General features: G+C 45.8%; 1 protein-coding gene across 1 annotated transcript; it reads right to left on the reverse strand.

The window, feature by feature from the left end:
• Window positions 1-4,774: 4,774 nt before the first annotated feature.
• Window positions 4,775-11,005, reverse strand: Zbtb8b (zinc finger and BTB domain containing 8B). The gene is made up of 3 exons (XM_051170927.1): window positions 9,985-11,005; window positions 5,788-5,966; window positions 4,775-5,092 (listed from the first exon to the last, which is right to left on the reverse strand). Exons 1-3 carry the CDS (start codon window positions 10,952-10,954, stop codon window positions 4,775-4,777), a joined length of 1,467 nt encoding a protein of 488 aa, XP_051026884.1. The 5' UTR covers window positions 10,955-11,005.
• Window positions 11,006-15,584: the final 4,579 nt, after the last annotated feature.

Consider the following 15,584-nt stretch of genomic DNA (forward strand, 5'->3'; position numbering starts at 1 on the left):
ACCGATTCCCCACTTTGTGCGGGGAGTGTGAAGCAAGGAAGGAGCAAGCTGCACACATCTTCTTGTACCTCGAGCAGGAGAAGAATCTGAACGTGGATTTACTCTCCACCAGAACACTGGGGGGGGGGGGGCTGTCTGTCTTCAGGTTGAGTGTGGAGCATGCCTTAAAGGGGCAGTGTAGGCTTGCACTGGCTGCCTGCCGGCATTTAATAAAGCGCGCCTTGCCCGCAAACAGGCACATGCCTGAGTCTGTTGCTCAGGGTGTACATTGGAAGAGGGGTAGTCTTTTTTGTTTTTTTTAGATTTATTTATTTATTATGTATACAGCATTCTGCCTGCAGGCCAGAAGAGATTGTCGTGAGCCACCATGTGCTTGCTTGGAATTGAACTCATGACCTTTGGAAGAGCAGTCAGTGCTCTTACCTCTGAGCCATCTCTCCAGCCCCCAAGAGGGGTAGTCTTATACGGTGATGAGTATAATCCAAACTCTATATTTTAACTGGAAACGTTGAGGGGGTCATCTTATACGCCCAGTCGTCTTATATGCCGGAAATTGTGTATCTGCAGCCAAAGAGAAGCCTGAATTCATAATTCTCCTGCCCCACCTGCCAGGCGCAACAACACCTGGTGCTTCGGACAGTGCTATCCACGGAGCTCCATACACCTCTAGCCCTGAAGTGTGCATACTATGCTACACACCGAAACAAGACAGGCAATTAAAACACTGCTAGTGCCCAGAGCCACCCTGTTTGGGTGCACCAAGACATTTCAGAAGTGATTTAAAGCTGCTTATAAGCAGAAGTTCACTGGATGGGGCCACAGGAACAGCAACCAGGACAAAGAAAGCCTTTGCTGAGGCTGGAAGGCTGGGTGAGGGCTCCCGCCTGCGTGTTCTCAGAGCCCTCTGCTGTCACACACCGTGTGCTCTGTCATAGCTGCTTTAATCCTTGTCTCCCTGATTAGACATAGCAAGTTCCTTAAAAGCAGGGATTGTGCTGGCTCCCTGGGAACTCTGGCCTATAGTAAGAACTTCATAAATAATTGTTGGGAGATGCTGAATAAATAACCAGCTACCTTCACTTATTGATGTGCCAGGAGCCACTGGAGCGGGCAAGGAGACTCATGCGCTTGGTGGCACAGCAATGATGGGGCGCAGTGTCTGCTGGTTGCTTCCTTCTGGGGCCCCCTCCTATGTGAGATGGCTCAGCAGCATTTCTGACCTAAACCTACTGGGTGCCAGAAGTCCCCTGTCCCTGTTTCTAACAGTCAGAGATGACTGTGGACAATGCTAAATTTGCAATGTAGGAATAAACTATATCCAGCTGAGAAGCATTGTGTACAATAAAGTCTCTCAAGAGGGTTTTTTTGTTTTTGTTTTTTTGTTTTTACCCGGAGACATGAAGACGTCACAAGATACCTAGAAAGGAGCATGGCTCTACCAAAGGCAGCAGGCAGAGAGGTTGAATGATGAGGTAGAAAGATCATATTAAAACACAAATAAATACAGACTTAAAAACATCAAATGTAACTCCTGTAAGATAAATGCATACATCTGAATTTTGTTAGGATCTCTTGTAGTTTATTCTTTATTTTTTTTAATCTTTATTTTTATTTTATTTACTTTTTTATTTATTTATTTTTTATTTTTTATTTTTTGAGACAAGGTTTTTTTGTGTTAGCTTTGACTGTCCTGGGCTTGCCTTGTAAACCAGGCTGGCCTTGAACTCACAGCAATCCACCTCCCTCTGTCTCATGAGTGCTGGGATTAAAGGTGTGTGCCACTATGCCTGGCTATTCTTTATTTTTAAAGACAGTGTCTTGCTATGCACTGTGTACCTCTGGCTGGCCTATGACTTGCTTTGTAGAGTAAGTGAGCTTCAAACTAGCAGGCAAGAGAAGTTTTTCTGGACCCTGATAACCGTCAATTCGTAGCTTGGTCTACTTAGTTAATTTGTTTTGGGAGCTGAGGACCGAATCCATCATGGCCCAGCATTGTAAGCGCTCTACCACTGAGCCACATCCCCAGCTTCCTTTAGTCTTTTTCCTTTCTTTCTTTCTTTCTTTCTTTTTTTTTTTTTTTTTTGAGACAGGGTTTCTCTGTGTAGCCTTGGCTGTCCTGGACTCACTTTGTAGACCAGGCTGGCCTCGAACTCACAGCAATCCGCCTGCCTCTGACTCCCAAGTGCTGGGATTACAGGCGTGCGCCACCACGCCCGGCTTTCTTTCTTTCTTTTGACAGGGTTTCTCTGTGCAGCCCTGACTGTCCTAGAATTTACTTTGTAGAGCAGGCTAGCCTTGAACTCAGAGGTCCATCTGCCTCTGCCTCCTAAATGCTGGGATTAAAGGCATGTGGATATTTATTCATTTTTTTTTCAGATGACACATGGTAGAAGACACTGGCTTAAAAAACTTTCAATACTTTATTTCAAAACTATTTGCTTGTTTTGTTTATTTATTTTTGAGACAGAGTCTCCTTATGTGTCAACGACTGGTCAGGATCTCACTCTGTAGACCAGGCTGACCTCAAACTCAGAGATCTGCCTGCCTCTGCCTCCCGAGTGCTGGGACTAATAAAGGCATGTGCCAGTAGCTGTGTGTAGCACCCGTCTTTATTTGATGTGGCTCAGTAGGTTGCCACATCTGAGCTGGTACATGCCTCGTTCAAGACGACGAAGCCGCTAACCAGATGTGGGCATCACAGCAACATAAATGTGTCATTACAATTCCAGAGTGTGGTCTTAGGACTCTTACGACTAAGTACAATTTAAATACCTTTCCAGGGGTGGGGGAATATAAGTCTGTAAGAGAACACTTGACCAACACCTACCATTGAGAAAACCAAAACCAAAAGGAACCAAAAGACTCTGCTTTCTTTTTTTTTTTTTTTTTAAATAAAGTTTACCATTTTTCTTATATTTAATTTTATTTTATGTACATTGTTGTAAGGATATCAGATACCCTGGAACTGGAGTTACGGACAGTTGTGAGCCACCATGTGGGTGCCGGGAATTGAATCCAGGTCCTCTAGAAGAGCAGCCAGTGCTCCTAACCACTGAGCCATCTGTTCAACCCCTTTGTTTTCTTTTTATTTGTTTTTGTTTTTTGTGATGTTTTTCCAACAGACTTTTTCTGTGTAACCTTAACTGTTCAGAACTTACTTTGCAGACCAGGCTGGCCATCCATCTGCCTCTGCCTCCCCAAGTGCTGGGATTACTGGCGTGCATCATCACGCCCGGCTTGAAATAGAGTTCTAAAACAGAAGCATTTTCAAACCAAATGTTACCTCCCACCTCTGTTTTCTCTGCCTTCTTCTTCTTCTTCTTCTTTTTCTTCTTCTTCTTCATGCATTTTTTCTTGTAGGCCACACAAAATTAGTTGTGTACTTATTGCAGTACTAGGATTGGACCCAGGGCCTTCCTAATGGCAGGCAGTGACCCATACCTCCAGTCCTGCCATGTTCAGTGGTGTACACCTTTAGTCCCAGCCTTTGGACGGCAGATCTTTGCGAGTTCGAGGTCAGCCTGGTCTACATAGTGAGTTTCAGGGCACCAAAGGCTACTGTCTCAAAATACAAACAAACAAAAGCTTTAACTCTTCAATGACCAGACAACACATACAAGTCAATTTATAAAAGCTTCTTGTTATTGTTCAAGAGGCAGAAAGATGGGTGATTTCACAGCTTTTTGAAACTGTATTAGCATTAAGGAAGACAAGGGGATTTTTTTTCTTCTTTTCAGAGCTGGGGACCAAACCCATGTTCTACCCCTGAGCTATATCCCGAGCCCTGGGGATTTCTTTTGAAGTCCACTTTGGGTACTTTAACATAAGGAAAGTCTACAGCAGTGGCTTCTTGCACAGCCTTCATCCATGATCTTTCCTGCTGCAGTGTGGGTGAAAAGCAGACCCGCTTAAAACCTGTTCCAGCCAGCTCCTTCCTTCTAGAAGATCTCCTAAAAGCCGAGTAACCTCAAAATGGAGCATCAGTTGGGTGTGCACTTTCGCCCAACTCAAGTCTGGGCATAAACTAGGTGAAAGATTGTCAGCCAATGGGACGAACAGTTCCAGGCTCTGCTGAAGTGGCTCTTGGAAATCACTACAAAAAGCAGGGGAGCATTTTGAGTTTTGCCCAAATGAAATCTTATCATCTCAGAAAAGGGTATTCGTGTGTATGAAATCGTCAAATACAGACCAGACACGAGCCCGCCCTGGCTCACAGGCTCTTTTAGTGGGCTCACTTAACTCATTCCAGATGGGCAAACAAGGGGGCCCTACTGAGCTTGCAACGCATTTCAGTGTCTGTGTGCACACAGCTCACAGCCTTCAGGATTACAGTCTCAGACTTAGGGAGTACCCTTTACGACTATGTAGTTGGCCCTGCCTGCTTTTTATCAAAGCAGATCCCCAGAAAATTAAACTGTGGAATCGGTATGAAAAGCTCGGCAGTGGAGAGGCTAATGTCCTGGCAACCTCTTCAGAAGTAATGACATGAGAATGGGGAAGGCTGGAATTGGGCTAAGCACGGAGAATTCCTCATTTCCCTCATACCGAGAGTCAGCTCCTCAGCAGAAAAATTAGGAAGCCCCAGGCCCGACCTTGATTCACTCACAACCAGTCTTTCGAGTCACAACACATCTGGCCTCTACAACGTAGTCTAACAAAGGTGACAGTTTGGTGGGGACATAATCTGCAAGCTTCACGAAATTAATCCAAACGGTGGCTTTCACTGCAGAACAAGCCATAATAACACCTAAAAAACCCTCCCACCAATTCACCGCTACGTTATTGTCTCTCGGGCTGGTAGACGGGGCCGGGTGTGCGGCTGCTCGTCAGAATCCTCCACAGCTGGGTCGTTTTCCTCACCAGACTCCACGTAGATGGGCCAGTCATCGGTGTCGCTCTTCTCGTGGCTTTCAGAAGAAGCCTCCACCAGGCTAAGGTTGACGGGCATCAGATCGTCATCGTCGTCGTCGGGAGGGTCTGTCACACAGGTGCAGCTGTCACACAGCCCGAAGCGCCTCAGGCCCTGGGTCAGGTGGCTTGTAAAGGTTCTTCGACAGCCTTTGCAGATGATCGGACGGTTGGATCTGTGGACCTGTCATTACAAGGGGATACAGTAAATGTCACAGAAAAGGGGGTCAAGGGGCTGGAGAGATGATTCAGAAGTTAGGAGCACTTGTTATACAAAAGGAAGTATGGTGTTCTCCATCCCAGAGTGCCGGTTCTGGTGGGAAATTGGAGTACAGCTTACTTATCAGGTTGTTTTTTTTTGTTTGTTTGTTTGTTTTTTGGTTTTTCAAGACAGGGTTTCTCTCTCTCTCTCTCTCTCTCTCTCTTTTTTTTTTTTTTTTTTTTTGAGACAGGGTTTCTCTGTGTAGCCTTGGCTGTCCTGGACTCGCTTTGTAGACCAGGCTGGCCTCCAACTCACAGCGATCCGCCTGCCTCTGCCTCCCGAGTGCTCGGATTAAAGGCGTGTGCCACCACGCCCGGCTCAGGGTTTCTCTTGTAGTCCTGGCTGTCCCAGACTTGCTTTGGAGACCAGGCTGGCCTCGAACTCACAGCGATCCACCTGTCTCTGCCTCCCTGAGTTGAGTGCTGGGATTACAGATTTGCACCACCACACCCCGCTCAATATTAACTTTCTATGTGCCGCCAGCCCAGCTTTAACTGGGTAAAAGAAACTTCTCAAACTTCTCTGAAAATCTTCAGGGGACAGAGAAGTGAAAGGCAGGCCCCACCCTCCCATTAGGAAGTATGCGCAGCCTTCCAAGTGATGTCACTGACACTCACACTCAGGGCGTGGCTCCGCAGGTGCTCCTGGCGCGTGAACCTCTTGCCACAGGTCTCACAGGGATAAGGGCGCTCGCCTGTGTGCGACCGGATGTGCCGCTTGAGGATGCCCTTCTGTTTGGCAGTGTAGGGACAGAAAGGACACTTGTGGAGCTTGATGGGGACCACCAGCACGTCACCTGAGGAATCCGACAGACGCAATTAGCTGTAACCACCACAACCGCCTTTCAGGATGGATGGGACTGGGAAACCCCTTTCAGGTTGGGACTGGGAAATCCCTTCACTGGGAAACAGAGTGAGAGAATGCACAGGTTCTCGCCTGCTGGCAAGCAGCAGGCTTGACCAGTAAAAGCCCACTTTGTCTGGCTCCCAAAAGGTCAAAGATCGAGTCATAAGTGTGCTCCTCAGTCCCTTCCCTGTGCCCAGAGATTGAACCCAGGGCCGAGAGTGTGGCACAACCAATGTTCTTTCACCAAGCCTCATCCCCACCCATCAGTTTGGTTTTGGCCATGAGCTTTAGGCTTTAATTAGACATCTCTCCAGCCCATCAAAGATTTTTGCTATTGTTTGCGATTTCCTCTTTTTAAAAAAAAATATTTTATTTAACTTTTAATCTATGTACATTGGTGTGAGGGTGTCAGATCTTGGAGTTACAGACAGTTGTGAGTTGCCATGTGGGTGCTGAGAATTGAACCCGGGTCCTTCGGAAGAGCAGGCAGTGCTCTTAACCACTGAGCCATATCTCTAGCCCCTTCCTCTTTTTATTCACGTGAATGGGCATGTCTGTGTATTACAGCCACGTGTGTACGGTTCATCCTGGTGTGAGCCATAAACAGCCAACTAATGATCTGTGTCATAAACACCAACCACATGCAACTGAAGCAACACACAGGCTCTCACATCGAAACACTAAAAACAACCTAGACACACGTATCACAGAAACATAAAATAATGCCTAATATACCAGCCTCTCAGTAAAGCCAATAACAGCAACCGTGGCTCCATCCCAAGAACTGGAGATTAAGCTGGCACGGTGGCACACACCTGTGATTCCAGCACTCAGGGAGGCAGAGGCAGGCAGCTCTCTGTGAGTTTGAGGCCAGCCTGGTCTACAGAGTCCAGGATACCCAAGGCTATGCAGAGAAACCTTGTCTCAAAAAAACAAAGAAAATTTTTTCATGTTATTTATTATTTTTATTGTATGTTTACGACATTTGAGGGTTTTTTTTGGTTTGTGTGTGTGTGTGTTTTTGAGACAGGGTTTCTCTGTGTAGCCTTGGCTGTCTTGGACTCACTTTGTAGACCAGACTGGCCTCAAATTCACAGCGATCTGCCTGCCTCTGCCTCCTGAGTGCTGGGATTAAAGCCATGCGCCACCACCGCCCGGCTGTTTATGACATCTGTGTGAACATGGGTACACATGTCCAGGAGCTCAGTGCATATGTGGAGGTCACAGGACGCTGCGGAGCGGTTCTCTTCTTTCACGGTGGGTTCTGGGCTGGAACTCAGGTTGTCAGGTAGAAATAACAGGCCTTACCCACTGGCCGTCATCTTTGTTACTAAACCAAGCCAAAGCCTCAGCTAGCCCTTCCTGTCATCAACAAGAACAGGTGCAGCGCTTTTATCCCCTGGGATCCTTTTAAGCCCCGAGGAGCAGCCGCCTTAGTGCTGAAAGGAATGTTTGTCATGTGGACACAGACTTTGGAAGAGTTTTGTTTGTTTGTTTGTTGCAAATCACACAGGGTCTTGTTTATTTGAAGCTCAGAGCTTGGACGGTCAGCCCTCTCCTTGGGAGGGAAGATGGTGGTCTTGTTTGTTTTTTGAAGGCCTGTGGCTGGGTCTCCATAGCTCAGGCTGGCCTCACTATATACCTAAAGTACTGGATTCTGTTCCTTTAGCTCTCTAGTGCGGAGCTTGCAGGCAAGAGCTAACGTGCCCTGATGGGCTTTTTTCCCCTAAACATCACCAACTCCTCACACAGCCTTACATCAGGCCGGGGATTATAAATACCCGAGGGATGATTTAAAGGACACCGGACATTATCAGCAAACACTGTACCACTTTATGTATTTTACATTTTTTAATTGTATGTGTATTGTCTATGGGCTATGTACTTGCAGTGCCTGTGGAGGCCAGAAGAGGGTGCTGGATCTAGTTACAGACAGTTTGTGTGCCACCATGTGGGTGTTGGAAACTAAACCTGGGTCCTGTGCAAGGGCAGCAAGTGGTATTAACGGCTGAGCCTTCTCTCCAACCATTTACTTATTATAAAATGTAAAAAAAAAAAAATTTTAGGATTTATATATTTATTATGTATACAGTGCTCTGCCTGCATGTACAACTGCTCACCAGAAGAGGGCACCAGATCTCATTATAGATGGTTGTGAGCCACCATGTGGTTGCTGGGAATTGAACTCTGGACCCTTGGAAGAGCAGCCAGTGCTCTTAACCTCTGAGCCAGCTCTCCAGCCCCTACTTACTATTATTATGTATTTTTTTTTTTTAAAACAGCATATCACTAAATAACCCTTTTTGGCCTGGAATTTGCTATCTAGACCAGGGTGGTCTTGAAGTCACAGAGCTCTGCTTGCCTCTTTCTCCCAAGTGCTGTGATGAAACATATCTGCCACCACACCTGACAGTATGATTTTATAGGGAGGACTTGAGCAGTCTTGGGATCAACCCCTCATGGTCATTAGAGGCGGGCCACACTCTGCACAGGTAACACTAAGATACTAGAACAGCAGCCAGGCAACTAAATTAATTAACTCGGTGCAAACATGAGGACCCGGCTTTCTTGTTTGCTTGTTTTTCAGGACAGGGTTTCACTATGTAGCCCTAACTGTCCAGGGACTCACTATACAAACCAGGCTGGTCTCCAAGCCATAGAGATCCACCTGTCTCTGCCTCCCGAGTGTTGGGATTAAAGGTGTGCACTGCCACTACTGCCAAGCAGGGACCTGATTTTTTTAAAATTTTATTTATTTATTTATTTATTTTGGTTTATTGAGACAGGGTCTCTCTGTGTAGCCCTGGCTGTCCTGGAACTCTCTTTGTAGACCAGGCATGCCTCGAATTCATAGAGATCTGCCTGCCTCTGCTTCCTGAGTGCTGGGATTAAAGGCGTGTGCCACCATGCCTGACTCTGGAGGCCCTGGTTTTAATCCCCAGCGCCTGGGAAAAGCCAGCGTGGTTACACCTGCCTATAATCCCAGCAATGGAAAAATGGACATAGTTGGATCCCGAGGGGCCCAGGGTCACTGGCCAGCCAGTCTAAGCAAAATTAGCAAATCCTAGGCCCACAAGATACCCTGTCTCAAAACATAAGGTAGGGCTGGAGAGATGGCTGAACATCTTAGAGCACTGGTTGCCCTTTCGGAGGACCTGTTTCAATTCCCAACATGTACACAGCAGCTCACAGCCATTACTAACTCCTGACCTAAGGGGTCCAACACCCTCTTCTGGCCTTTGCACACATATGATATACATATATACATACAGGAAAAAGTTCATACACATGAAATAAAATAATTTGTAAAACTAGAAAAACCAAAACCAAGCCAGGCGGTGGGTAGCACTGGTGGCCTTCAATCCCAGCACTCAGGAGGCAGAGGCAGGCAGATCGCTGTGAGTTCAAAGCCAGCCTGGTCTACAAAGCAAGTCCAGGACAACCAAGGCTACACAGAGAAACCCTGTCTCGAAAAAATACCAAGAAAGGGGGGCTTGAGAAACGGCTCAGCAGTTAAAAGCACTGACGGGTCTTCCAAAGGACCCACATGGCAATTCACAACTGTCTGTAACTCCACGATCTGACACTCTCACAGACATACATGCAGGCAAAACACTATTGCAAGTAAAAGAAGAAGAAGAAGAAGAAGAAGAAGAAGAAGAAGAAGAAGAAGAAGAAGAAGAAGAAGAAGAAGAAGAAGAAGAAGAAGAAGAAGAAACCCAAAACAAAAGTGGAGCTCTCTTGAGGTGCAACGTCTAATAGAGTCCCCTGCTCTTCACGTGCATGCACACACACACGATATACAAAGACCAATGTTCTGTGTACAACACATGCTCAGTCTATACCTAAGGACAGCGGTGGGCAGTGGTGGGCAGTGGTGGTAGTGGCGGCAGTGGCGGTATGATGGTGGTGACAATCCTAATGATGGGAGAACGCCAGGCCCAGAATGCACTCTGACCAGAACTCACCTGAGTCCTCTCTACACCAGTCATTCTGAACGTCCATCACCGAGCTCACAGCCATTCCTGCACCGTCCAGCCTGCCCTCCAAACCGTGAGAAAAGTGATGATCCGGGTCATCTTTGCTCTGGACAGCGCCACTGCGCAGGAGGGCCTCCAGGAACTGCTTCACGTGGTAGTTGCTGTAGGTCAAATCTAAGGCCTGGTTACCGGGCAGGCCTTCCTCCGCAGGGGCCAGCGGCGTGGCATACTGAGGCAGCCGTTCGCCGCCAGCCTCCACCTCCACTCTGGCAACATCAAATTCCCCCTTAGGCTCAACCCCTCTGGGCACAACGGAAAGGTCACTGTCAGAGGTCCCAGAGCCCTGGCTGTCTTTCACCACCAGCTCCAGGGGATGGCAGTCATCACAAGGCGACGGTCTCCTACAGTCCACACTCCCTTCCCCCTGGACTGGAGAGGAGACAAAGCTCTTGGTACCACAGGAAGTCCCCTCCAGTCCTGAGCTTGGACTTCCACTGTCTATCTGATGAGCCGCCGCCGCCGCCGCTGCCGCCGCCGCCGCCGCCACTGCTGCGGCCACAGCAGCCTCTTTCTCCATCTTTCGGCAAATGTCAAGGGAGGACCTGATGTATGTCTTGCAGAAGTTGACCACGTCATTCATCTGCAGGTAGCTGGCGGCTGACATGACTTCAATCACATTCTCGCCACACAAGTCCAACTTCCCGGAGTAGAGGAAATCTAAGATGGTGGCGAAGGCGTCCGAGGTGACGATGTCCAGGGAGGCTGTGCTGTGCCGCCCACTGTCCTGAATATAGTGAATGAGCAGGGCGCGGAAGTAGCCACTGTTAGCAAACAGAATGTTCCTGTGGGCCTTGAAGATGCGCCCTTCCACGATGATGCTACAATCACAGAAAAAGTCCCTTTTCCGCTGCTCATTCAGCTCCCCCAAGAGTTTGGCGCAATAGGATTGCGCCTCCATTTCTCCACCGGCCGCCGCTGCTCTTTGGGGGGGGGGGGGCTGGAGCTCTGCCAAGATTGTTATTTAAGTTAATTTTTACAAATCCCAACCTTACAGCAAGCTGCTCTCATTTTTTGTTTTGTTTTGACTTTCTGTTGACCGGGCTGGCTTTGAATTTTCTACAGAGCCAAGAACGGTCCTGAGGGGGGGCTGGAGAGATGGCTCAGACGTTAAGAGCACTGGTTGCTCTTCCAGAGGTCCTGAGTTCAACTCCCAGCACCCACATGGTGGCTCATAACCACCTATGAGATCTGGTGGCCTCTTCTGGCATGTATACATAATAAATAAATAAAGCTTAAAAAAAAAAAGATCCTGCACCCCTGGGATTACAGGGGTGAGTCACCATTCCCAGTTTATATGGTGCCTGAACCCAGGCTTCCTGTGTACAAGGCAAGCACTCTACCAATTGGCCTATACCCCTGGCTTCAGCATGTTCATATATAATATAATATATAGTTATAATCACTGCTTCAGAGCTGGAGGGATGACTCGGCGATTAATAGCACCTTATGTTCTCACAGATGGTCTGAGTTCAGTTCCCAGCACGCACATGGCAGCTCAGCACCATCCTTAACTCCAGTTTCAGGGGATCCAACAACCCTGACCTCCACAGGCACCAGGCACTCATGTTGGTACACATACATAAAAGCAGGCAAAACACTCACATAAAATAAAATAAAATAGAGCCGGGCGTCATGATGCACACCTTTAATGCCAGTACTAGGGAGGCAGAGGCAAGTGGATCTCTGAGTTCGAGGACAGCCAGGTCTATAAAGCAAGTCCGGGACAGCCAGGACTACAAGAAAAACCCTGTCCAAAACTAAAAATAAATAAATTAAACAAATAAATCTAAAAAAAAAAAAGAGCTGGGCGTGGTGGCACACGCCTTTAATCCCAGCACTCGGGAGGCAGAGGCAGGCAGATCGCTGTGAGTTCGAGGCCAGCCTGGTCTACAAAGTGAGTCCAGGATGGTCAAGGCTACACAAAGAAACCCTGTCTCGAAAAACCCAAAAAAAAAAAAAAAAAAAAATCTAAAACAAAACTATGGGTTCTGCGGTGTTTCATGGTAGACTGTTTTGAATCTAACATATAACTGATTGAAGGACAAGAAAAAACAAAGAGTAATGGTAGCTAACTACATGTGCGCACAGTACTTGGTAGGTTTTTTTTTTAAGATTTATTTACTTATTAATATGTATATACTTCTCTACCTGCAGGCCAGAAGAGGCCATCAGATCACATTATAGATGGTTGTGAGCCACCATGTGCATGCTAGGAATTGAACTCAGGACCTCTGGAAGAGCAATCAATGCTCTTATCCTCTGAGCCATCTCTCCAGGCCCAATAAATCTTAAAAAAAAAAAAAAAAAAAGGTCCTGAGTTCATTACCAGCAACCACATGGTGGCTCACAACCATCTATAATGAGATCTGGTGCCCTCTTCTGGCATGCAGGCCAAATGCTGAATAAATAAATAAATAAATAAATAAATAAATAAATAAATCCTTACAAAACAAAAGTTGCTCTCTGACCTCTACACGAATATGTACACACACAAAACAAACAAATAAACGTAATTTTAAAAAATTAAAGCCAAACTGGCCAGTGGGGGCACGCGCCTTTAATCCCCAGCACTCTGGGAGGCAGAGGCAGGCCAATCTCTGAGCTAAGGCCTGTGCTGTTTAGCCAATCAGCTGGGCAGAAGGATAGGAAGTAGAAGGCGGGCCTTGCTGGGGAGGGGGAGGAGCAGAGAGTTGACAGGGAGAGAGGACAGTTGACAGTTGACAGTAGGAGGAGAGAAGCCTCCGAGGATCAGGTTGGCAAGGGCTTGGGATATTTGTATGTTATGAAGCTTAGAGCAGTTTACTTTAGTTTATAAGTAGATGTGTATCTTTTTAGACTCTGCCTGGTGTAGTGCTTGCAGCTTTAAAGTACATTTTAGGGGCTGGAGAGATGGCTCTGAGGTTAAGAGCACTGTCTGCTCTTCCAGAGGTTCTGAGTTCAATTCCCAGCAACCACATGGTGGCTCACAATCACCTATACCCTCTAATCTCCTCTTTTGGCATGAAGGTATACATGTAGATAGAACACTCATATACAGAAAAATAAATTTTAAAAAATTGAAAAAAAAAAAATACGTTTCAGTCTCTGTGTCAGTTATTGGCTTCCCAGGTCAAACAGCTAAGTTTATTGCAACAAATTGGCACCTAATGTATTTAGTGTATCTACACCTGGCTGGGTGGTGGTGGCGGCGCATGCCTTTAATCACAACTCTCGGGAGGCAGAGGCAAGTGGATTCCTGTGAGTTCGAGGCCAGCCTTGTCTACAATAGGAGTCCAGGACAGCCAAGGTTACACAGAGAAACCCTGTCTCAAAAAAAAAAAAAAAAAAAAAAAAAAAAAAAAAAAAACCCAAAACCCAAAAACAAACAAAAAAGGATACTTTTGTTATACTTTGGTGGGGGGAATAGCTCCCTAAGAGATAAACCAAATAATAAAATAGAGAGTGCTACCATCCCTCTCCAAGTCTCTATGGCAGAAGGCTCCTGGATCCTTTTTGGCTTTTCTTTTTTTTCTTTTTTCTTTTTTTTCTTTTTTCTTTTTCTGCTTTTGTTGTTCAGGGAGAAAGGCAGAAAGCTGAGATGCCAGGCTAAGTTACCAACAATGAGAAAGGAAGAAGGTACCAAACTTTTTTCCATAGAGTTGATAGCGGCTGAAATTCAGAGCGTATTAGCTACAAGGTGTTTGTCGCATAGGGTCCACCTATGCGAATTAGCAATAGCTAAATTCAAAAGAATGGGGGACAGGGCTTCGCTTACTGAAGCCTAAATTGGTGCAACTGATCTAAGACTTAGATTTTTTTTTTTTTTTTTTTTTTTTTTGGTTAACTCTTGAATATTACTCGAGATTTTTGTAGATTTTGACTGGAATTGAGATGAAATATTTGTGCAGGGTGGTGGTGGCACACACCCTTAATCTTAACACAGTGGAGAAAAAGACAGGTGGATCTCTGTGAGTTCTAGACCAGCCTGGTCTCCACAGGTGCAACCCCCCTGCTGATAAGCTACTTGCAAAAACAGCCTATGATTTAAACCGACAAAATTTTTCCTTAACAGACACGCAAGCTGCATGCCTCCCATGTCGAAAACCCTTTGTATGCTGAGTGAGGTGTCACTGCTCTGGCAGCCGGCTTATCCCTCTAAACATGAGCTACTTTCATGGGGTACAGGTGGCAGTCACACCAGATGCAAAAAGACACCGAGGACTTACAGGTGTCAGCCTAGTTAGGTCCCAAAAACTCAAAGGCTAAAATTCATATACTTAAAAGAGTAACCTTAGTGCCTTTTCTTTTTCTCAGGGCAACCGGCTTGTCTCTAAAACAGGATACATTTTCTCGGGAGACAGGTATTGGCCTGGCCTACACATCAGGCGCCACAGAGCCTAGAGAAGGACAGTTAGAACTATACAATCCTGTTTTGATTTCAATTAAATAATGATTGTATGTTCTTTGGTAATATTATACTTCCTCTTTGAAAGAGGTCAAAATAAAACCAACCTAGATGAAAGGGAGACTGCTAACTTAAGTCAGTCTATACGTACATGAATTCAAACTACAGAACCAGCCTCGATTGGTCTGTGCATCCTGCACACTTCCTGCATTTATAGTTTTAGAACTGTATAATACTTGTGAGAAATTATATATTTTCAGAACAAAAGTACCAGACATTGATGCTGGGTCAGACCCGACAGGATTCATCCTCCAGCATGCTGAGATGCTGACATCCTGCATTCCTCATGTTCCATCCACAAGTGCTTCAGTTGCTGTTGGCCATCAGAACAGAACATCTCCCAGGACAGCTTTGGAGAAAGCTCCTGACTCCAATTGGTCCAGCATTTCAGACTGTTCCACGCAGGACTTTTATTAAGCCTGATTTTCACAACATTTAGAGACTGGACCACAAATGCTATCTCTAGCTTGTTTAACCATTTTCCCAGTTTTATTTGGGCCCCTGCATAGGTATTATTTGTCCCAAATCAGTCCGAAGAAGCCTTAAAAAGAGGACGTCGTCCTGTTCCCCTTAAAGGGGGGTTGGGTAAGGTTTTGGGCTATGGATGTTTATTTTCATTGGGAATTGGTTATGTTATTATTGGTTTTATTCAGAGAGAGAACGAGATTAGACTCATGGATTTTTCTCTGAGAATATAGAAATATATAAGGATGATAGGACAAAAGGTAGATTATTGAATCTACTCCTCAACTTAAGGCCTTGTTACTCACAAGGCTATTTTTAATTCATTGGTATAGAATATTATATATTGATGTAAAAACATTTATTTTTAATTCATTGTACTATGTAATTTAATTTTATCACAAGAATATACATCGTAGGTTCAATAGATAGGTAAGGTAAAATATTCAGATAAGGTCTTCAAAAACCTCAGAGGCCTACAGAATAAGGCTTTTAAAGATTTTTTTTTTTAAATTGTTTTAATGAGTCTTTGAAAATGAGACAGGAGCTGGGCGTGGTGGCACACGCCTTTAATCCCAGCACTCGGGAGGCAGAGGCAGGTGGATTGCTGTGAGTTCGAGGC

This window comes from Acomys russatus, chromosome 29 (genome assembly GCF_903995435.1).
Source record: "Acomys russatus chromosome 29, mAcoRus1.1, whole genome shotgun sequence".
Lineage (NCBI taxonomy): Eukaryota > Metazoa > Chordata > Mammalia > Rodentia > Muridae > Acomys > Acomys russatus.

Bases quoted from the DNA above. Each gene is read 5' to 3' on its own strand.
- Zbtb8b (XM_051170927.1), bottom strand. From the start codon at position 10,954: ATGGAGGCGCAATCCTATTGCGCCAAACTCTTGGGGGAGCTGAATGAG. The intron at 5,967-9,984 runs GTGAGTTCTGGT...CGGATTCCTCAG, and splicing joins CTGGTGTAGAGAGGACTCAG to GTGACGTGCTGGTGGTCCCC. The intron at 5,093-5,787 runs GTGAGTGTCAGT...TTGTAATGACAG, and splicing joins TGCGGAGCCACGCCCTGAGT to GTCCACAGATCCAACCGTCC.